Below are 24,256 nucleotides of genomic sequence, written 5' to 3'. Positions count from 1 at the left end.
ATTTTTTAGTTTGTCTTGGACCCTACAATTGTTTGATAAGAATTCTCCTGATTCTTACTGAGATTGTGTTAACTATCTTTGAGAGAAAAACTACAAAGAATCCTTACTAAAAAAATCTCTGACAAACGCACCTTAACGGGGCCAAAATGTAAGAGCAGTAAATTTAAAAAACAAACATACAAGTGAGGCCAAAATGTAAGATAAGAGCAGTAAATTTAAAAAACAAAACAGACAAGTGAGGAAACCGGCCGCTCGTGCTCCACTTGTCTCTACCTCAGTCCACACACGCGAGCGAACCCCGCACCTACTTTACGAATCTAGAGGCGAATCCAACGGCGTGACACCCTTCTCCCTCCACACTCTTCCCCTCCAAAATCCGGCACCAAATTGCGCGAGAGAAGAGGAGCAAAATCGAAAGGGGAAAAGGAGCTAAACCCAAATCGACCAAACCCACCCCCGGAACACCCGCCTCCTCCTCCTCCGCCGCCGCCGCCATCGCCGGCGGCCACTGCACGCGCGGGTGTCCGAAACCTAGCACTGTGTGCTACCAACCCCTAAAACCTGGACTCTGATGAGCCCCAGTCCATGGCCTGCCATCTCTGCCCCCTCCTCAATCTCCGCCTCCTCCTGCTGCTCGGGGTTGTCCTCGGGAACGCCGGCCTCAGCCGGGGCGGCGGGGCGGAGGCGTCAGATCGGGCGGAGCCGGACCCGTACTCGATCCTGATGTGGCACGACTACTCGCCGCCGTCGCCCCCACTCCCGCCTCCGGACCCGGCGTCGCCGACGGCGACCTGTGAGGGGGACCTCCACGGGAAGGGGGACTTCCTTACGCGCTGCGAGGTCTCCGAGGAGGTGGAGCTGGGCGGCGACGTCCGCATCACGGGGAACGGCAGCCTCGTGCTCCTCTCCGGCGCCTCCCTGACCTGCGAGAAGTACGGGTGCGTTATATCCGCCAATCTCTCCGGCGAGGTGCGCCTCGGCCGTGGCGTGCGCGTCATAGCCGGCAGGGTCACGTTTGTTGCCACCAACATCACGGTCGCCGACACGGTCGTTGTGAACACCACCGCGCTCGCTGGTGATCCGCCTGACCGGACCAGTGGCGTTCCCACGGGGACGCACGGCGACGGTGGCGGGCACGGTGGCCGTGGAGCTAGCTGCTTCGTCAAGGAAGGGCAGACGCAGGAGGATTCATGGGGCGGTGATGCATATGCATGGTCTGACCTGGAACACCCCTGGAGCTACGGGAGCAAAGGGGGCTCGACCAGCGTTGAGAAGGACTATGGTGGTGCCGGTGGTGGCATCGTGTGGCTGTTTGCTGAGGAGCTGGTCATGAATGGCACAGTGCTCGCTGACGGTGGGGATAGCAATGAGAAGGGCGGAGGTGGTTCTGGTGGGAGCATCTTTATAAAGGCTGCATCTATGTGAGTGTTTGTGGAATGATTTTAATTCTGTTCTGCTTTCTTTAGGCTAAGTGAACTGACTACTGAGATGGGAATGCAAGCTGCAAGCTTAGTTAGTTAAGTAGAATTTGGAAAACAGTTACCAATTGAGAAGATCAGCAGAATAAATTGGTAAGAAAGAAATTATAAGTTGGAGTTTGGAAAACATTTGATGGGTCCTGCATTCTTGGCCATGTTTGTACCCAGATATAGTGGGCTAAGAGGCAATAGATGAATACCACTCTTTTCCCCCTTTCAGATATGCATTTAGGGTACATTAGTTCATTTATTTGATGTACTGAAATAAGAAAAAAATAATTCTCAGATTTCTAAATTGCAAACAAATCCATGTTTCTAGTACTTTTGGGAAGCCTAGGGTCAATGTAGTTACTGCCAGTTTGATGCTATGCTTTGAAACTTAGTTCTGTTGAATCACCAAGATTTTAGGATTTCTCTGTGCATAGAAACTTAGGGTAAGATAGGATCACCCTCATGGATTGATTGAGAGTATATAAATGATGCACATGATTAATTGGTTGGTGAGTCAAACAATAGTACTGGTCATAATCTCATAATGATATATGTAAGAAAAGGGGCAGTGGAGGAATTTCTTTGCAAGTTTGTTTTGTTGTAGATCTGCTTAGTGCTTATTATAACATTTGTACTTCAGGATATTTAGTAAGCGATTGCAGTTTTTTCACCTCTTCTTATCGTCTGCTGGCAACAGGCATGGTGGTGGCAAGATCAGTGCCTCTGGGGGTGATGGTTTGGCTGGGGGAGGTGGAGGGCGAGTTTCTATTAACGTTTTTAGTAGACATGATGACACCCAGATTTTTGTTCATGGTAACTTTCTCTAAGTTCACACTGTTTTTCGTTTTCTGACTTGTTTTGTTTAGTGTTAACAGTTATCACTTTTGGAAGAACTGCAGGTAGAAATATCAAAGATGCATATAACTCTCTACCATATGTTTCACTTTATGGTTACCAGTCTTGTTATTTTACCTTTGGCTGTATGCTGTTGCTTCTTTCTAAACCCATCTGGGACCCACTCTGAATTGATCTCTACTTCTTCTCTCTTGTATTCTTGTCATTTAGGTTTAATAGTTCTACATTTGCGGGAGATCTGCATTCCATCTGCTGTTTGTATCATGACAATAAAATATTTTTTAGCTATCTATAGAAGCATTATGCTGTTCCTTTTCACTCTAACTCTTAGGCCTCCATATGTGAATTGTGTGCCATGAAACTCGTACTCTTGGTAATTTTCTAGTGATACACATGACATGTCTGAAGCTATTGTTAAGATGACCTTATTGATTTATTTTGTTTGAAATTAATGTCTGTCATCTTTTTCAGGGGGAAGGAGTTCTGGCTGTCCAGATAATGCAGGAGCTGCTGGAACTCTTTATGAAGCAGTACCAAAGAGTCTTATTGTTAGCAACAACAATTTGAGTACACAGACAGACACTCTTCTTTTAGAGTTTCCAAATCAACCACTGTGGACAAATGTTTTTGTAAGGAATCGTGCCAAAGTTGCTGTTCCCTTGCTCTGGAGTCGTGTTCAGGTATGTTGCTTTGTAATGCTATCTTGATTAGAAATAAAAAATGCTATCTTGATTAACACTCTACCAACAATGATGTCTTTAGTAACATTTAATTGTTTTTTTTTCTGACATTGTCTTGTCGAGGTCTATAGTCTTATGTTTTCCTGCTCTTCAGTTTATCGTCAAATTATATTATGTATGCATTTTGGTTGTAAGCATACGCTGTACAAATCAATGTGACACTGTCTCAATGGCAAATCACGGAAGTGCATGTGGTGTTCACAATCAAAAGTACAAAAGTGTAGATGTGATGTTCTCATATAATGTCGAACAAAAAAGAAACCTGAACTATTTTATATTTCAAATCTGATGACTATATGGCTGTACCTACTGGAGTCTTGATGTTCTATTTAATTTTTTTGTACTCTGTTGTAACTGAAGCTCTTTACATCTCCTTAAATAAATGTCACATATAATTTGCATAAGCCATGCAGGGTGCATTTTCTATAATGAGACACAAGCCTATTGTGGAGTTCCAAAATTTGAAGTATGGGACTTCTTATTTATAATTTTCAGGTTGAAGGGCAACTTAGCCTTCTTTCTGGTGCTATTCTAACTTTTGGTCTCACCCGTTATCCATACTCGGAGTTTGAACTGATGGCTGAGGAGCTTCTTATGAGCGACTCAACAATCAAGGTATTTTTTTCCTGTTGGTTTCTTGTGATATTCAATTATTCACCTACTTTGTATCTGCTTTATATGTACAAATTATTGCGCTTTTACTTGATTTTTTCCCCAGGTGTTCGGTGCTTTGAGAATGTCTGTAAAGATGCTACTTATGTGGAACTCCAGAATGGAAATTGATGGCGGTGGAGATTCGATAGTTGCAACTTCTTTGTTGGATGCTAGCAACCTGATAGTTCTGAAGGTTTCTAGTTGGTCCAATGTTAATTACTGTTTTTCTATTTTGCTGCTTGTGCTCAGTATGCATAATTATTGCTCATATGTTTTCAGGAATCATCTGTGATACACTCTAATGCTAATCTTGGAGTTCGTGGCCAAGGTCTCCTGAATTTGTCTGGGGACGGAGACACAATTGAGGCACAAATCCTTATTCTTTCGCTGTTCTACAGCATTCAAGTATGATATATACGCTTTTCAGCATCAGTGCCTTTTTTTAGCCATCGCCTTTCTGATGTATTTGTTTATTGCGGCAATATTTCTTAGCGCATCGCATATCAATTCACATTTTGAACTCTACAGCCGTACAGCGTTGCACTGCTCTAGTCAAACCAAAGATGCAGTACAGGTCATTTCTATAGCAATGCTAATCGTGATGGTTCATACAGTCATATGTCTCCACTTATTTTAAGTGTATCTAAGCAATAATTATACTGCTTTGATGACTGTCATACTGTTGTCTTGTGTGCTCTCTGCTGTGTCATGCTATATTGCTGATGTGTTTTTCCTGCACTTGCAATTTAAATTTATCACTACCTGTATTGAATGTTCAAATGTGGTCACATGAGGTATTATGTTCTTTTTTCGCTTTTGTGACCAGTTAAAGAAAGAATAGTGATAAATATTCATTTTGTAGGTTGGACCTGGTTCTGTTTTACGGGGCCCACTTGTAAACAGAAGTAGCGATGATGTGTAAATACTTTCACCTTCAGCTATCACATAGAGACATTCTTTTCCCTATTTCCTATGTTGGAAATCTTTTTGCTCATTCATGAGCTCTTGTGCATCTATTAGGGCCCCAAAGCTGAATTGTGAAGCTGATAGCTGTCCTGTGGAAATAATACATCCACCAGAAGATTGCAATCTAAATTCTTCATTGTCATTTACCCTTCAGGTACACTCAATTGTTGAACACTCCCATGCAGCTCCCAGGTAGATTCTCTCATAAGATGCAGCTTATGGTATCTTCTCCTATTTAGGTATGCCGTGTTGAAGATATTGATGTCTGGGGTCTCGTACAAGGAACTGTAATACATTTCAATAGGGCAAGAAGTGTCACTGTGTATACATCTGGAACCATCAGCGCATCAGGCTTGGGTAATTTGTTAGTTTTCTACTTTTAAAGAAATTCTCTGTTGGCTTGTTGCCTCTTGCCTGCAGTTCTAATTTATGGGGACCAAGGTATAACTTGTATCCCTCTGAAGGCTTATGTCATTAGCTTAGCGGTTAGAGTTCAGAGTTCTTGCGAAAACCTGCTGAGTCTTTTTCTAAGCAAAGAGAGCGGCATACCCACTAAGACCTTTAAACTATTTATAGTGAACATATTTCAACAATGATAAGCAGCATTCACCTAGCCTATTATCATGTCATGATAGTAATATTTTTGGCAAAAAATGCTTCCATTTTATATGTGGTTCTTACTGTTACTTATTTGGCTTAAGAGGAACACAGTAACCTTTTCTATTTGCCATGATGCTTAAAAATGCCTGTGTGTCCATATGTCTGTATCGCTGTTATTTCTTCATTTTGAGATGATCCCTTCAAATTTAGGCTGTCGAACTGGAGTAGGACAAGGGAAAATGTTAAGCAGCGGTGTATGTGGTGGTGGTGGACATGGTGGCAAAGGCGGGAATGGTTCTTATAACGGAAGCCTTGCTGAGGGTGGAGCTATCTATGGCAATGCCGATCTACCTTGTGAACTTGGCAGCGGCAGTGGGAATGACTCTACCGAGTTGTCCACAGCTGGTGGGGGTATAATAGGTACATATGCTCCAATTGTCCTCATTTTTTTTGGCCCATATCATGTCTTAATATTGTCTTTTAAATGTTTTTTGTAACTGCTCTCCAGTGATGGGCTCATGGGAGTATTCTTTGCCAAGTCTTGCCCTCTATGGTTCAGTAGAATCAAATGGTGGCAGCTATGCTAATGGCTCTGTTGGAGGACCTGGTGGTGGTTCTGGGGGCACAATTCTTCTATTTGTGCACACTTTGTCCTTAGCTGAAAGCTCTGTCCTCTCAAGTGTTGGTGGCTTCGGAAGTTCTGGTAGTGGTGGAGGTGGTGGGGGAAGGATTCATTTCCATTGGTCTAACATTCCTACTGGAGATGAGTATGTGCCTGTTGCAGCTGTTAAGGGATCAATACTTGCAAGGTCTGGTCTGATCCTTTCTCTAGTATTCGTATTATAATTTATAGAAGATTGATTTGCTGTTTTTGGTCATTTCATGCTGTATCAGCGCTATCTATAAACTTCTGCATTTTACTTCGAATTTAATCATGTTTTTGACGGCTATTCATATCCAGCCTTATTTGATTAGTATGATATGTTTCACAATTGACATTATGAGGCAACAAGCCAAGGAAAAGATGAAGAACAATTTTATACTATATTCCTTGATTGTTGGAACTTCTAATTAGGGGCTCTGCTGCCTTATCATGAACTTTATGGATGGTGCCATTGTCTTGCAGATTTTTTACCTTTTCCCTTTCATTGGCTTGTTGGCTGTTGGAGTTGGTTCATCTTATACTGGAGAACAGTTGAGATGTGTTGTGAACGATATAGCTTAGTTTTATTTTTCTAAATTTTCCTTTCATCAGCTGTAGCTACTAAAATGTCTGGCAGTTACTGTAATGTTTTGAGTTATGTTTATATATTGTTTGTATACTAACTATGTATTATACAGTGGAGGAGTAAGCAAAGGGCCGGGATATTCTGGTGGCAATGGAACGGTCACAGGAAAAGCTTGCCCAAAGGGTCTTTATGGAACATTTTGCAAGGTATAACTTATTTATATGTTCCAAACACGTACCCTATATGTTGTTGCATCCCATAAGCAGTGAAGTTTGGTTGGTTCATACACAAAAGGGCCTACCTTAATGTTCCATATCATGATAATGTGTAATATCTTGGTTTATTTTTTGGTTTGGTAACATCGAATAATTGCATAATTATTATTTCCCTTTGTTCTGGAGTGGCCAGTGGCCATGTAACTCCATTGTTTTTGCATAAATTGCAGGAATGCCCTATTGGAACATACAAAAATGTTACGGGATCTTCTAAATCTTTATGCTTTTCGTGCCCTTCGGGTGAACTCCCTCACCGTGCTATATACATAAATGTCCGAGGTAATTATTTCTATTTGTTTTTGGGGTGTCATATTGCTCGAGGCATATGTCATTGGCCTATCGGGCCTGGGTTGGAGTATAGTCCATTAGTAGTGTTATAATTAAGTAGAGATAAGGGTTTCTCCTCAGGGGTCAAGTAAGCCTCTCTATATAAGGAGACGAGATGTATCAATCTAATGAAGCAGGAATTAGAAGTTCACTGTTGCTCGGCCATGGGCAAGGCCCTTGGCCGGCCCCTCTCTCCCTCTCAAGTCTCAACCCTAACTGCCACCATATGTTAGAGGCATATGTCATGGGCCTATTGGGCCTGGGTTGGCAGTATAGCCCATTAGTGTTATAATTAGAGATAAGGGTTTCTTCCTTAGGGATCAAGTAAGCCTCTATATAAGGAGAGGAGATGTATCAATCTAATCAAGCAGGAATTAGAAGTTCTCTCTTGCTCGGCTGTGGGCAAGGCCCCTGGTCGTCCCCCTTTCTCCTTCTAAACCCTAACCGCCGCCATAACACATACAAAGTGGAAGTGCTACCTGCGAACAAAATTTGATTTAAGTTTCTATAAGTTGCTGGCCTCCCCCCACCCAACACACACATTTTGTTGACCATGGTTTTTCATGTTTTCGGACGGATGTGGTTTATATCCTTTCACATTTCTTCTAAATTTGTAGATTCTTGTACTGCCTAGGTAATTCAGACACTTCTGTTACTTCAGTTGAATATTCTTTGCTTACATTTTTCAGGAGGTGCTACTGAAACTCCATGTCCCTACAGATGCATGTCTGACAGATATCGCATGCCTCACTGTTATACAGCTCTGGAGGAGTTAATATATACTTTTGGGGGACCTTGGCTATTTGGTCTACTTCTTTCAGGCCTTCTTATCTTGTTAGCTCTTGTTTTAAGTGTTGCTCGTATGAAATTTGTTGGCACGGATGAGTTACCTGGGCCAGCACCAACCCAGCAAGGGTCCCAAATTGATCATTCCTTTCCCTTCCTAGAATCACTAAATGAGGTACTTCTTACCTTTTCTGAATAGCTCACATCTTAAATACCATGCGCCTCGTGAATTCTGATAAAAAATTGATAATTACACAGGTCATTGAAACTAATAGGGCTGAAGAGTCGCACGGTCATGTACACAGGATGTATTTCATGGGTCCCAACACCTTCAGTGAACCTTGGCATCTCTCACACAGTCCGCCAGAACAAATAACAGAGATTGTGTATGTGTGCCTGTTCACAAGTGAACCTAGATAATACTCAATCGGATCCAATCTTTGTGGTCCTTTTCTTTTACCACCCTTAAGCTCTGTCTAGTCACTCTTTTGAGTCAAATAACTATTTTAATCTGCCTGTACGAAGTACTATCAGAAATACTTGAAATGGTGTTCTAATTTTGCTCTCTCTTTGTTGTCAGATATGAAGATGCATTTACTAGATTTGTCGATGAGATAAACACCCTTGCAGCTTATCAGTGGTGGGAAGGATCTATTTACAGTATCCTCTGTATACTTGCCTACCCCCTGGCTTGGTCATGGCAACAGTGGCGTAGGAGAAAGAAATTACAGAGACTTCGTGAATTTGTTCGCTCTGAATATGATCATTCATGCTTAAGGTCTTGCCGTTCACGTGCACTGTATGAAGGCCTCAAGGTTGACTTGGTTTCTCAGAAAATTCAAATATCTTTAAAGCTCTTGGTCTTGCTCATAAATTTTAAACACTTCAAGCTCTTAAAGTTGGATCCTTACGGTGGTGCTCGCACACTGAGACTACCTATACTATTATAAGTGATAAAAATATTTAGTTATTAGCCGAAGAGAGTCCTCCAAGACTTTCATGATTGGAAATGGTACTCTCAAACATGCTACTTTGAGTAGAAGGGTTACTGTGTTGATACTAATATTACAAATCTAAATTCTTGTCACTAAATTTATTTGCCCCCCCATAGTTTCTAGTGTCTGTTTGGTCAACTGTATACTGTTTATGTTCATTCTTGTTTCCAAAGCTGGAATAGTATCTTCCAGCCTGTCATTATTTGATTTCTGCTTTTGCAATCTCTAGGTGACTGCAACCCCAGATTTAATGCTAGGGTATTTAGATTTCTTCCTTGGGGGAGATGAAAAAAGGCCTGATCTTCCACCTCGTCTTCGTCAAAGGTTTCCAATGTCTCTGATCTTTGGAGGCGATGGAAGTTACATGGCTCCGTTTTCACTTAATAGTGACAGTGTGCTTACTAGTCTTATGAGCCAGGTAATCATTTTAAGATATTTCAAATTGAACTGTTCATGTCCTTACACTTTTCCTCAAGAACTCATGCCATATCTGCTACAGGCTGTTCCCTCATGGATATGGCACCGTCTTGTAGCTGGATTGAATGCACAGCTGCGTTTGGTTCGCTGTGGAAATCTGAAAGTAACGTTTCTTCCGGTCATTGACTGGCTTGAAACTCATGCAAATCCCTCTTTAGCTGAGAATGGTATCCGCGTTGATCTTGCCTGGTTCCAAGCTACAGCATTAGGGTACTGCCAATTTGGTCTTCTTGTTTATGCTGTTGAAGGAGAAGCTGCACTTACTGAACCTGATGGAAGCCCTAGAGTAAAAACAGAGCAACACACACCGTGAGTTATTATGTGTTTTTATGTTTGTTATTATTGGTGTCGTTTATCATCATTATTATTTATGATGGCTTATTATTACACCACGCAGAACACAAAACATGCTCGCTGATACTCAACTAAGTCAGTCCAGGATTAAGGATGCTCTAATGCGCAAAAGGATCACTGGTGGAGTTCTCGATAGTAATAGCTTAAGGACGCTAAAAGACAGGAGAGATTTGTTTTACCCATTTTCTCTTATCTTGCACAATTCGAAACCAGTTGGGCATCAGGTCTTTCTCTGCCATTGTTCTTGTCCACAGAATGATTATGTATCAATTCTTCATTTTGTGCTGATCTTGGTTCTGTTGTTCTTAACTGCAGGATCTTGTTGGTTTGGTAATCTCAATACTGCTTCTTGCAGATTTCAGCTTAGTTTTGCTTACTTTTCTCCAGCTGTATTCATATTCTATGGTCGATGTTCTCTTGGTTTTGTTTATTCTACCTCTTGGGATTTTGTCGCCTTTTCCTGCTGGTATCAATGCTTTATTTAGTCATGGACCGAGGCGGTCAGCAGGCCTTGCTCGTGTATATGCATTGTGGAACATAACTTCACTGGTCAATGTCGTAAGTACTCTTCACCCACCTACATTTCAATGTTATATCGGTATCTGTCACACGGAATGGCAGGAATTGAATGGTTTCTTTCTATCAAGTGTTACGCCTCTATAACCTTCTTCCTGTGCATGTTAATCTCTAGGTTGTGGCTTTCATATGTGGTTTTGTACATTATAAGTCGTCAACCAAAACACACCCGAGCCTGCAGCCCTGGAACCTGGGAACGTAAGCATAATTTTCCTCGCTTGTCCACTAGCATCTTCTTAAGAGTTATATGCAGTTATATAAGCCACATGCCATGAAATATTTCCAGGGATGAAAGCGGTTGGTGGCTCTTCCCAACCGGACTCATGCTATTGAAATGCATTCAAGCAAGGCTTGTTGATTGGCACGTTGCTAATTTAGAAATTCAAGACCGTGCGGTATATAGCAACGACCCAAATATCTTTTGGCAGTCATGACACCTGGTGTAACTGAGGTCCTTCTGGAAAGCTTTTTACAACTCGATTTTTTGTGAGTTGATAAAAGGAAGAGTGCGGGCAGCAAGGCCTTTCTTTATTGACCAGGCCAAAGAAGGAACTACAGAGGTTATATAGATGCATACTTCCGCATCCCCCGCTGATAATGTGCAGTTGCAACCGGTGTTCTGTTGTATATATAAAAGGTGTTCTTGATCCATTCTTTGTAGGATTTAGACACCATAGAGTTTATAAACAATGTGAAAGCTAACCTAAGAGAGACATCGGGGGGATGTGGATTTGTTGTTCTATTGCTACCATGCCCTGGCCCTTGATGTTTGTTGAGATGGGCAAAGGGGCTCAAGTCAAAGAGATGCAAAAGCCTCTTGTTGTATCTGATCAGATGGGTAAATCAATTATATTATTAACATGCTCCATGGTTTTCACTGACAGCAAGTCTGATATACTGTCAAATCGGTGTGATTTGTTGATGCGCCATTTGCAACTTTGCAAGTCATCGAGGCATGCAAAAACCTTCTGTCGTATCTGATGCCGTGTCACTTGCGGACCGGTAGTGGTGGATGGATGGCTGGGTCGGCCATCTAAGGCCCTGTTTTTGCAAAAAAATAATAGATTTTTTTGCTACATTGAAACTTGCGGTATTAAATATAAATAATAATAATTAATTGTACAGTTTATCTGTAATTTGTGAGATGAAACTTTTAAGTTTAGTTAGTCTATAGATAAAATTTATTAAATATAAATGAAAGTGTTACTGTGTTTATTTTGCAAATTTTTTTGCAACTAAACGAGGCCTAACAAAACCCGGTGTACTCGAGAGAGAGAATGTTCTCGACGATGGATGGGAGTCATGCTACTTTATTCAGTGGACAACGGGGGAGGGCTCGGTATTTGTGTTCAATACTGATCGTGTTCAGAGTAAATTGATCGCACGTAGTTTGATCAAATATAATCTCATCACACGAAGGACGAAGTATGCATATAGGTCATCTATACCCAAATATAAGGTACGGTTTCACTTGATAACTTCTAGAGCAATACAACGTTAATGTGATTAGTTGCCTGGTTAACTCTGTATCTAAATCTAAACCATGATAGTGTAAATTTTAGTTGTTTGGTTTTTGCATAGCCCTTTATCCAGACTAGCACTTTCCTCAAAAGCACATCTTTAAATTCACCACCGGACACCTGATTTGGTCGTATTCAGCTCTTGATCTGGTTCCATCATCCTGCACTGCCTTGCCGTGCTTTTGAATCTTGGAGCTGGATGACTCAGCACGGCTTATGATGCAATCTCCTAATCATTGGCGGACCTAGAGACTTTCTAGAGCCCGGGCGAAATATGACCATTGATAAGTGATAACAAGTTTATATAAACATATTTCTACAAACAAACAAAAAAATAGCACAGCCCCCTCAGTGCAATGGCTGCCCATTTATGAGTTGGGCTGCCTCATGTACCTGATGATCTGCTGTTGCTACGCAAACCTGTGTATTTTTTTGCCTGGCTAGTATTCGTACAAGACCAACATGATAGCGTATCCACCCAAGCACAGCGTAGCAGCCCGGGCAGGCGCCCAGAGTCGCCGGGCCCTGGGTCCGCCTATGCTCCTAATGCAGATTAACCTTAACGTAGATAACCAATCACACCATACATATATCATCTGTGACAACAATATATCATCTGTGACAACGAAACTTTGGTAATTAGGAAGTAGTCTAAAAATACAAATCCAATACAACCACTTATGTAGCATGAAATTATGTATTGTTCATCCCTAAGTGTAATATCAAAATCTACTATATTATTACTAAGTTTCATCTTGAAACCCATGCGCCTTATACACCGTACTCACTTTTTTGATCAATTTTTTTTTACATAAAAATAATAATATTATGATATCAAGTAAGTGGTAATATAGATTCATAATGAAATAAATATTTTTATAGTACATTTATTTGAAACTGTAATGATTAATACTATTTTCTATAATTCAGTAAATTTTAAATTTACTTGACTTTAATTGAATTAGAAATATTTACTTTTTTTAGGAGGGAGGTTCCAATCCAAGACGGACGCGACCGATAATAAAGAGGTACCGCGTGTCCGACCTCTTCCACGATCGCGACTCTCGACAACCGCCTCCACCTCCGATCGCCTCCATCGCGCTCTTCCTCTTCCCCACTATAGACGCCTAGCGCCGCCTAGCCCTAGCCGCGCGACCGGCAACTGCCAGCCACCGATATGCCGATCTCCTCCTCCCTCGCCGCGCGCCTCCGCACCGGCCACTCCCCGGCGCCCGCGCCCGGGCGCGCGCGGTGGAGCCCCTACGCCAGACCCTCTGTGCCTGAGCCCTGCGGCGGCGGCAAGGCCTCACGCCCGACCCTTCGCCTCGATCCGGTGACGACGAGGCTCCTCGGCCCTGTTCAGAAGGCGGTGCTGTCCGGATCGAGTCGCCGTGCCGAGCCCGATGCGCCCGAAGCATCCGCACGGCGGCGACGCGGAAACGACATGACAAGCCCGAAGCCTGAGCCGAAGCCGAAACCGGCTAATGGAGACGATAGGACGCCCGTTGAGGAGAAGCGCCGCAGCAGCGGTGAGGGCGGTTTCGTCTTTCTCTGCGCCCTTGCTGGACACACGGAGGTGCGAGCTTCCCCGTCACTCTGAAAATTCGCTCTATCGCAACGCGATCGCCAATTTCTGTCTAGCAGTTGTGATGGGCTCTTACAGTAATCATAAAAATCTGACAGGCTATCAGTGGGATTTCTCTGCCGCTGGGTTCCGACAAGCTCTACTCCGGCGGCGCCGACGGATCTGTTCGCATCTGGGACTGCAATTCCGGCAAGGTAGCTTGGTTCTCGGCTCCCGACAATGTATCTGATTAGGCACGGGCTCCCAACAGTCTCTCTGATTACGCATGGGCTCCCAACAATCTCTCTGATTAAGTGACTATGCACGAGTAGCGGGCTGCTTCCACGGAGGTTCCAGTGAGGAGGTTTCATTGTTCGTGGTGGTTGATGTGCTACCTGTGTGACCAATTAGCGAAGTGTGGTGCTTCACGTGCACCCTATGCAACCAACCAAATGGTCATTCAGGATTTCTTCTGGTTGGTTCTGGTGATGGATGCCCTCATTGTATCACCAATCGTCAGTGGATTTCTTATGATGATTAGTCGGGGTGGTCCATGTGCTCTTGGTTTGGATTGAATGTTATCTGTCAGGCTAGCCTTGTTGCTATTGGAGGCTCTTCGCCTGCTTCAGCTATCCATTTGCCTGGGATCAGTTTCGGACGTAATCTGGTTGTCACTTGGTTGATACATATGGTTGCATGATTTGCAAGGGAATCTTCAGAGATTGCAGCTGTCTCATTAGTGGATATGCATTTATGTAAAAAAATAACAATGAGAAAAAACAAAGTAAAGAATAGAAAAAAAAACATAGTTAGAGATATGTGGCAGTATATCCAAGAGAGGATGGAAAAAAAACAAAAAAAATCTAATCTGTTATCATATTACAATTTTCTTCTCAATGTTTCTGCAATAGTGTGTTGATGTCATCAAGATGGGAGGCAAGGTTGGCTGCATGATCACCCATGGCCCATGGGTATTCATTGGAATTTCGAAGTCTGTGGAGGTGACATTCTGATTCTAGTGAGAGTACACCTTTATTTCGTATCATAGTGACATATTGAGGGGTGACTTTGCTTGGTACAAGGCATGGAACACAAAGACAGGGATGAAACTAAGTCTTCAAGGGCCTTCTAGTCTGGTTTGTTCCATGGCTATCACGGATGAGATGCTGTTTGCTGGTACGAGAGATGGTCGCATCATGGCCTGGAAATTTCCTTCTAAGGAGAGTAAAATTGAACCAGTGTTCATCCTCAGTGGCCATCAACGTCCAGTTGTTTCATTGTCTATCTCAGCAAGAAGACTATACTCTGGCTCACTTGACAAGACCATCAAAGTATGGATTTTTCCTCAAGATATCGCTCAATTGACCACTGAATGTTATGTTGGTTCTGATGCATTCTTTATTTCTTTGTATTTACCAGGCATGGGACCTTACGACTTGGCAGTGTGTTCAAACACTCTTTGAGCATAAAGCTGCTGTAACATCTGTGCTTTGTTGGGACGAAAAGTTATTATCTTGCTCCCTTGACAAGACTGTAAAGGTCTGGACTCTGTCAGAGTCTGGAAACCTTCAAGCCAAATATACTCATGCTGAGGAGCATGTAAGAACTGCACTCCTGCTGATCATGCGTTATTTTTGTTTTGTTGGATGCTGCAGGCAGTGTATAACTAAATAGTTTATGGCAACAACATTTTTATAGTTGTATAACTAAGTTTGATTAATATTGGTACTGCCCAAAGTTCAGCAAAGAACAAGTATAGTGTGCAAAAACTATGTTGTTTATTTCAATAATAATAACTATTTTTTTTTGTGAATAATAGCATTGCTGATGAGTTCTTTTTGTTTGTGCCTTCCAGTCCTTCTAGTTTCATTGATCAATTCTGTTTTTTTGTGTGCTACTCCATTGATCAGCTTATGTCTATTCTCAATTGACAATACAATGAATCTGTTCTACTTTTTTTTTGTGGTTCTAGGAATAACCTGCCTTATGCAGAATATGATAGTTTCAATGGCTCTGTACTCCTATGCATACTTCTAAAAATCAAGCAGATCTGTCCTTAATGTCTTTTTTTTCTTTTGGTGCCGTGATCAGTTTTCCTCTGTACTTCTGCATGTCTCATGGTCTTAATTGTTGGCACTCCATTTGCTTTTAGCCAAGAAATATGATTCATAAATGTAGTCTCTGAGGTAGGTGTTGGCATAGGCATATGCTGGAACCTCTCAACATTTTGTCTTCTTGCTTGGATATGGGAGATAGCTTGTCTGGTTGGTCTTCTTGGTCGACTGGAGTTTACTCTGAAGCCTTATTGGATGAGAACTTTAGGAGGCCTGCTTGGTTCATCTGTTTGCCTCGAAGACTTAGAGTGGTAGAGTACTGAGTATCTTAGAATTATGAAAACAACTTCCAGAGCGTTATGTTTGAACTGATTGCCTATCTTAGTCTGCATGCAGGAAGAACTAATGAAATTTCCTGGCCATTGTTCTGGCTCAGCAGCAGTTTTTTTCCTTCTACTTTCTAGTCTACATGTATTTCAAAATGTTCCCCTCACTGTATTATTCTCTTTAGTACTTTTGACTTGGAACAAGTTGAATAAAATAATTTTAAGCTCTTTCATAATATGGTCCGAGAAAAATTGCTGCCTTGGTGTGCTTGATCAGGGAATTACACAAGGGTACAATTATGCAAGTGCTACGAGAGTGCTGTGTTTCCTCCTTCCTTTTAAATTGGTTTCCTCACAACAAGCTTTAGGCTGTTTCCCTGCTGCTTAACCTTTCCGATTGTGTTGCAGGGTTTGCGCACACTCTTCGGCATGCACCGAGTTGGTAAGACGCCAGTTCTCTTCTGCTCCCTCCACAACAGCAATTGCATCCGCTTGTTCAACCTGCCATCGTGAGTGCATAAAAATATTTCTCAGTTCCATCAGATGGACAAACAAACCGCGTGCTCCATTGTTGTGGCGCTCAGTGGTTCCTTACTGAAAGAAGCTCTGCATTTCCTTGGTTACTATCTTCCAGGTTCGATGGGATGGGCACGCTCCTCTCCAAGAAAGAGGTGAGAACCATCGAGCTCACAGCTGGTGGGCTGCTCTTCACCGGAGACTGCTCCGGCGAGCTGAAAGTGTGGAGGTGGGCGCCCCAGGACCAGGAGGCAGTGGCGGATGTGCATTCATAGTCATCTGTAATTCAGTGTAGCCTTATGAAGGACAGCCACTGACGTGCTATTGTATCTGTATCTATGTAAATTATGGCAGCTCTGAAGTCAAGCCTAGATGATGTAGCAGAGACCATTTTGTGAGGCCTGATAAGTGATGCAAACCTGATATCATGTTCCCATGCGGCTCACTGTAACTGCCCTGACTTGAGATGCGTGCCATTGCCATGTTCATCTAGAAGACAAAATTGTATATGGCCATGGTCGTGTGGATGCAGGCAGAAGACCAAGCGTGTAAGCTTTGTATACGAGCTCGCACGGTCTCGCCGAGTCACCATGCCGTGTCACATAGACTGCCTAACTCCAATTGACTCTGGTAATTGCTAGTTTGACGCCAAGAAACAAACACGTCCTCCGATTCCGCCCACGGAGTTTGAAAAATAATGTCATTCTAGATTTGAACTAGGACTTATAGAAAAATGTTATCTTCTCTAAATAGATTTATTATAAAATATATTTTATGATCCATCTAATGATATTTATTACGTGTCATAGACATTAACATATTTTTGTATATATTTGATGAGGTTGGGCCCTTGAAAATCAAGACAACGACGTTCCTTTTTGGGACGAAAGTAATAATACATACAAATGAAGTCTGATTGATAGTCCTTGTGATACATATATATATATATACATACATATACATTCATCCGTACCTACAACTGATGTTTTAGATGCGATTGTCCTTACTGTACATGTTATAATACATACAAATGAAGTTTTGGGCCTGATTGTCCGTGTTATACACATATATAGACATGCAAGTGACGCTTGAGGCCTAATTATCCGTGCAGCTTGCTCAAGAGGTCTTCTAAAAAAGAATATACAATAGCTTGTTTGGTTAGTTTATTTCCTTTTTTATTTTCCTGATGATAATTGGTGTAATCTAGCTATAGCTTGCGTATGTGTGATGGTAACCAATAATCTACGACGACCACCTTTATTTATTCAGGTCAGCACTGTTGCTTAGCTTTTGTAGAGTGACTTTGTCTAAAGCTGAAAATAAACTTCTCCAAGCATGCTATTAGTCAACGTACGGCAAGTGCAATGCATATGCATGTGGTGAATGCTGAGGAAGTAAGAGAAAACTAAGGCACTGCACCTCTGGTCAACGGGAGTACTCTACTTATCATCGTTCACCACCAACCGACCTGGCTACAAATGACCCTTTACCTGATCTTGTCGATGTCAGTTGTCAAATGCGTGCTATCTGATCATCAATCACGGAACAATAAGATTCTATTTTATAGAAAATGACGGTGCCATCCAAGCAAAACGTGCAAACTGAGAAAGAATCACGCACCTCGATCCAAGCAAACCTTCTTTCACAAGTGACGGTATCTTTTTTTCTTCTTCATATTTTTTTTTCTTTTTTTAAGTGACTAGTTGAAGACCGGTTATTTCAAACACCCCCCCCCCCCCACCCAAAAAAAGAGGGGTAGAAGGATAGGCTGATTGATCATCAAACTACTGGGGTGAAACATAAGTGCTGTGTATAGAATTACTCAGTGTTCTATTTTTTTTAAAAAAAATTAACTCACAAAATTTTTGTCAGACATAAGTGTTATAAATAGAGAGAAAGTATCGTATATCAACGAAGTACAACAAAAAGTACCACTATCACAGAACTCCTAATAGGGTGGAGATAAAAATAAAATAGCCATATATAGCACACAACCAACCAACTAACGACAACTGACGTCATAAATGTAGAAATTTTGCTCTTAAGGACATGTGTCCATATACATTCCCTGTTGGATGCATATGAAAGCACATACCCTTAAGGCAAAATCTTAGTAGGAAGTATGGGGAAAGGGCACGAGGTTTCTCTAGTGATGTCTCTATGGAGGTAAAAGATATCCACATGTGTTGTTAAGGTCAAGTTACAAATCTGGACAATGTTTTTTCAACGAAAACCTCAAGGAGTTGGACACATGAAATGAGAATATGATGTGACATAGTTTCACTTTGTTACTATCTTCCATAATATAATGTAAATAATGACCTTAGCATCGGTGATGAATTGCAAAGTATAACACAGACACTCACACAACATGCACATATTGACTCTACGGCCTTGTTTAGATCTGAAAAGATTTTGAATTTTAACACTGTAGCACTTTCGTTTTTATTTGACAAATATTGTCCAATCATAGAGTAACTAGGTTTAAAAAATTCGTCTTGCGATTTACAGGTAAACTGTGCAATTAGTTTTTGTTTCCATCTATATCTAATGCTCCATGCACATGCCGCAATATTCGATGTGACGGGGAATCTTAAAATTTTTTTGGTTTTTGGGTGAACTAAACAAAGCCTACCTTTATAAACATCTTCGAAGAATTGACTGGAAGGCAAATTCTTGATGAAGTCACCACAGACGCCTTGCTGTCAACGGAAACAACGTCTACCATTGAAAGCACAACGCGTCAAATTCTTAGAAAATTTGCTCCTATGGGAAGTCAAACCCAGAATTTGAGGTGTTACTGAGGCTCCTGTTAACACTATGTTACATGCCCTTTCGCCTATATACATACAGATTCATTAATAATCGCTGGCAATTCGCTTTATTAACCCAAGAAATTAAAGCATGCATTTGCGTTCGATCGAGTTAGTGGTGATCATGCATGGTAGTATTATTATCAGTTGAAGATGTCCTGGCCGGGGGAGAGCAGCTTGTTGGGGTCGTACTTGTTCTTCATCTCCACGAAGCGGTTCCACTTGACGGTGCCGAAGTGGCGGACCCAGTCACTGCGGTTCGTGTAACGCGCCAGGTAGCTCTTGTACTGGATCCCGGCGAGGTCGCAGAAGCGCAGGATCCTCTGGTTCTGCTCCTGCAGCCTCCCCAGGTCGTCGTTGCCCACCGACGAGAAGAGCAGCGACACCGCGTAGAACACGTCCTCCGACGGCGTCGCCGCCGACATGCCGTCGTCCCACATGGATTTGTTGAGCGGGTAGACGATGAGCGGGCCGACGATGTCGGTGCCCTGGAGGATCCCCTTGAAGACGCCGCGGTCCACGTCGGCGATGCGCGACCCCGGCACGAACATGTTGAGCCACGGGTGCGGCACTCGCCATAGCCCCAGCTTGTCCAGCGCCACCTCCTCGTTGCGCACCCGGTCCAGGAACTGCTCGTAGCTCACGTCGCGCTGGAACGCGAACCCTTCCACGAAGCTTAGCGTGTCCAGCACAGACTTGAGCTCCTGCATGGCATGCATGCATCATGCATGGTCATGGCGACCGACGAGAGCTATAGACGTACGTGGTTAATTAGCTAGTACCTGGTCCACCGACGTGGCGTTGTCGTAGTTGATGGTGGCCTCGATGCTGTATACGGTGGTGGCGTTCCTCTCCGCGGCGAGCGCGACGATCCTGGCGACGTCGGCGTCGGAGAAGAACCCCGTGTTAGTGAGGTCGGTGGCGAGGCTCTGGTTCACGAACACCGACCCCTCGACGTAGCTCATCGGGCCGAACGTGCCGTCGGGCTGCCGCGGGCCGGCGATGAGCCGCTCCTGGTCGGCGGCGAACGCGGCGAAGTCGGTGTAGACGAGCCGCACCCACCGCGCCCTCGCCGGCGCAGGCTCAACCACGATCCGGGCGCGGGTGATCACGCCGAACTGGCCCAGCCCGCCCAGGACGGCGTCGAACAGGTCAGCGTTGCGCTCTTTGGAGCACGTCATCGTCTCCCCGTGGCCTGCACGCGTGCACGTACGACAAAGTCAACGCCCAACAATTTATCGAAACGAACAAGTGCCAATGTCAACGCATCAGCCACAGTATGTTTTATTTATTAGTTAATAAATAAAGACGTCGCCGCCCCTCGCCGGCCGGCCGGCCGGCCGGTGCAGCGGGGACATTAACCACCATGTGCACTCTAGTACTATAATGGGCGAGTACAATAAACTACTATGATTTGCATTGTAATTAACGAATTTAATCAGGTTGATTGGAGATGGTTGCCGTCTTTTTTTTCCGATCGAGTTGTTGCCCCGTGGCAAGCAACGGAAATTGATGCAGGTGTGGCACGTAATTATCTATTACTTGTACTACGTACCAATAATATATATACAAGAATTCTTTTTTTTTTAAAAAAAGAAAAGGCGATCGAGCTAGCGTTTGCTTGTTGGTGTGTGTGTGCGCGGATATTTTGTGCAAGGAACGTAGGTAGGTGAAGACGTTACCGGTGATAACGTCCAGCTCCAACACGTTAGATATCTGTGGGCCGTGCCGGAACGCCTGGCCGCTGATGCCGGCGTTGGACAGCGTGCCGCCGACGGTGAGGTAGAGGTAGTCCGTCCAGGACCGCGGCGCCACCCCGCGCGCCAGCGACGCGCGCAGCACGTCGATCCACATCTGCTCGCCGCCGGCGTCCACGTACCGGCCGTCCGCGGACACGTTGATGCGCGGCGCGGCGGCGGTGTCGCCCAGGGACGCCATGTTGACGACCACGCCGCCGGGGGCGAAGGCCTGGCCCATGAGGGAGTGGCCGCGGCCGCGGAACGCGATGGTGTAGGGCCACCCGGGGGTGGAGTTGGCCGCGGCCAGGAGCGCCGTCAGGTCGGCCGTGGACGACGGGTACAGGACCGCCGCCGGCAGCGCCGACGTCATGTTGCCGAAGTCCGTCGACGCCGCCACCGTGGCGTTGGTGTCGGTCCGGAGCCTGCCCTCTGCCACGAGCGCGGCGAGGGCGGGTGGCCAGGGACGGTGATCTAGTCCAAGAGCAAGCGTGTCTGCTACTGCATGAGAGCAGGCGATTAGCGCGGCCAACAGCAGGTAAACCACCGCCATTAGCGTCGTTCACGGGGAGAGAGGTACACGTTATGTGTGTGTGATTTGGTAACTAGGACGTGGTGTTTGCACCCCGTATATATAGGAGAGGTGGGGCAAGAGACATACCTGTGGTGTGATTACATTCTTCATTCAATTACTCGAACACAGAGAGATTTCCAAGGGAAAAAAATATTCTGCATGCCGTCTAGTTTTATATTGTTTGACCACAGAAAAATAGCACACACAGACACAGGTGCCTAGTTTACCATCCTTCAATAAGAATTTAGAAAAACCTCTTATATATCTAGTCATATCTAATTACTCCCTCTATCATGTAATATAGCGCATCCAAACATTTAAAAATTATACATAAATATAAGTGATTCTAAGGGACAAAATAGTTGTGCATTGAATAGTTATATAAATTTGGTAGGTATTAAATTGCTACTTGCTATTTATCAACCAATCACCACCAATAATATTGATGATAGCGTACAACAATAAAATAAAGATATATACGTCTTTTATATTCTCTCTTAATTTATTCTATAAAATCTCTGAAATGCATAAAAAACGTCTCTTATATGTATGCATGGTGCTTACGTGTAACTATTAGCAGTACATGTATACAATGTTTTTCAATAATATTATCCATAGTGCAGTCATTAGTGATCGCATTAGCCATCTTATGTTGGGACGAAAGAATATTTATATTAGATAAGAGCTCGATATATCAACACATTACAAAGCACTCTAGAAGACTAGAATACACTATAAATATCCAGAAATTGATTTTTATCTAAATTATATCCACATTGTGAATAGCTTTAAATATCAAAACCACACCTGCATGATGCTTCGTATGGATGATGGCACAAACAAACACTCGGCAAAAGGCCTGAGAACAGATGTCCAACGAACGATAGCCAATATTTTTGTAGTCGGAGTTGAGCAACTTCTTCTTTCTTGTGTATTCTTTCTTCTTCTTTCTGCCACTGAAGAATGAGGAAGAAAACTTATTCTCACTGGTCCTTTATTGTGGTCTAACTTAACCACAATAAAACGGAGAAGAGACTGGAGATAAATATTCCATGGTGGTGACATCATTTCCGCCTTGATGTCACAGTTCAGAAGAAAAGTATCCATGTCATCATGCCGGTAAAGTTGTTAACGCCGTAATTATCGCTCTCATCTTCGACAAAGCTGTCATAGAGAAAATGATTATTCCATCCTACTCCCTCCTCTTTGCCAGAGAGAAGATAAATTCCTAACCTTAACTCTAATGACTTGATCTACTAGAAAACTTATTAAAAATGATAGATTCTTGTTCTCTCTGGGCTCCAGTGAGACACCGGAAGGAAAGTGAGGGGACAAACCGTGGTGAAAGGCGGGGGTGGCGCTGGCGGTGCTTAGGTTGAGTCATCCGAGAGGGGCGAGTCGCGTGGTCGCGTTAGAGCAAGGTCAATAATAGAGCCAAGTGCTTGGCTATAGGCCAAGTGATTAGAGCCAAGTTATAATAAGTTGTCTCATACTTGTCTCTAAAACACCTTCTCTTTCCTATTCCTTCTCACAACACTTGTTATTTGGGCCCACTACTACCTATGCATCCGTGCCCAGTTTGGTGCTTACATAAGAGCCAAGCTATCATCTCTCTCCTCTCTTCTCTTCTCCACATCAGCATTAGCTTGCTATAAGCCTATTATTGTACCTGCTCTTAGCCATCTTGAGGCCTTGTGAAAGCTGGCTGCTGTCTGAACATTTGCAGCCCAGGGACTGAAAGTTATCTATTGATGGGTCTTTTGGCAGCTGCGGCATTTGGATACAGACCTTTGACCAAGCTGGCAATGGAAGCAATACTGTACCACATCAAAATGTCGCTAGCCTTTTGGATCTTATAGCTTTCTTGTCACTTTATCTCACCTTAACAGCCTATGAATTAATATAGAATTAAGAAAATGACAACATATTGGAAGCGATGATCCTTTGATTGGGACATTATATTTTTTTTATCGATATAAGTCGCGTCAACATATATACCTTACACGACCAAGGTACAAATGTGTTTCAGCGAAGCTGGCTGCATGTCAATTTCAGCAGCCAGCGTCTATATATATTTCTACATGATTTTGTAACAATGGTCCGCATATAAAATTTCTTGGTCCAATTCTTTAATTTGTTGTTTCTCAGTAGTTACTTGATGCCATTTTTTCTAGTAAAAGTAAAATAAAACGTTGATGACTTCAGTGTAGAATCACCGTCTAGTTTGTCATGTTTTTCTCCACGATGAACGGCCGGCCTGTGAATTCGCCGTATGTTAATAGAACAAAGCATAACTATTTATGCAGACACAGGTTCAATTAATGGATTAATTTAGAGTCAATGACTAATATTTTCTATAGTCTAGTACTAGTAGTAACACATAACAGCCGTTCTTCTAGAATTTATAATTTGTACGTATGACCAACTGTAATTTTGATTGGTGATACGAAAATGACATCCATCTAGATCATACTTTAACTATGACTGCTTTGGAACTATATAATCCATATAGATCATATTTTAACTACTCAATCCATTCCAAATTGTAAGTCGTTTGACTTTTTAATATTAAATTTGACCACTCGTCTTATTTAAAGTTTTGTATAAAATATCATTTTTTTTTGTTGTGTATTGGTTTATTAATAAAAGTTCTACAAGAATGACTTAAATTTGATTATATTTGCACAAATTTTTTGAATAAGACGAGTGGTCAAACTTGGGGTAAAAAAATCAAACGACTTACAATTTAGGATGGAGGGAGTATATTATTAGTAACACATTTTTTCCATGAAACATCGGGATCGGGCGCAGTCAATTTAATTTGCGGCTGCTTGGCGCTTGCCGCGGTGA

General features: G+C 42.9%; 3 protein-coding genes across 3 annotated transcripts; 2 read left to right on the top strand and 1 right to left on the bottom strand.

Annotated features, from left to right (window-relative positions):
* On the top strand, window positions 349–11,184 carry LOC8084363. Its single transcript, XM_002457161.2, has 22 exons — window positions 349–1,421; window positions 2,167–2,282; window positions 2,796–3,004; window positions 3,560–3,679; window positions 3,783–3,911; window positions 3,998–4,123; window positions 4,581–4,636; window positions 4,739–4,838; window positions 4,924–5,041; window positions 5,495–5,704; window positions 5,793–6,093; window positions 6,626–6,719; window positions 6,959–7,067; window positions 7,805–8,076; window positions 8,160–8,287; window positions 8,482–8,716; window positions 9,126–9,314; window positions 9,396–9,682; window positions 9,771–9,951; window positions 10,043–10,285; window positions 10,419–10,501; window positions 10,590–11,184. The coding sequence occupies exons 1-22, from the start codon at window positions 586–588 to the stop codon at window positions 10,735–10,737; spliced, it is 4,290 nt and encodes a 1,429-aa protein (XP_002457206.1). The 5' UTR covers window positions 349–585; the 3' UTR covers window positions 10,738–11,184.
* On the top strand, window positions 12,868–16,734 carry LOC8078741 (zinc finger CCCH domain-containing protein 17). Its single transcript, XM_002457160.2, has 7 exons — window positions 12,868–13,399; window positions 13,507–13,602; window positions 14,299–14,388; window positions 14,470–14,718; window positions 14,807–14,986; window positions 16,176–16,276; window positions 16,402–16,734. Exons 1-7 carry the CDS (start codon window positions 13,001–13,003, stop codon window positions 16,556–16,558), a joined length of 1,272 nt encoding a protein of 423 aa, XP_002457205.1. The 5' UTR covers window positions 12,868–13,000; the 3' UTR covers window positions 16,559–16,734.
* Window positions 19,055–21,444, bottom strand: LOC8078740 (cytokinin dehydrogenase 1). Its single transcript, XM_021457424.1, has 3 exons — window positions 20,779–21,444; window positions 19,879–20,291; window positions 19,055–19,800 (listed from the first exon to the last, which is right to left on the bottom strand). The coding sequence occupies exons 1-3, from the start codon at window positions 21,383–21,385 to the stop codon at window positions 19,240–19,242; spliced, it is 1,581 nt and encodes a 526-aa protein (XP_021313099.1). The 5' UTR covers window positions 21,386–21,444; the 3' UTR covers window positions 19,055–19,239.

This window comes from Sorghum bicolor, chromosome 3, assembly GCF_000003195.3.
Source record: "Sorghum bicolor cultivar BTx623 chromosome 3, Sorghum_bicolor_NCBIv3, whole genome shotgun sequence".
Lineage (NCBI taxonomy): Eukaryota > Viridiplantae > Streptophyta > Magnoliopsida > Poales > Poaceae > Sorghum > Sorghum bicolor.
The sequence above is the reverse complement of the archived record's forward strand: the minus strand, read 5'-3'. Positions and strand labels throughout refer to the sequence as shown.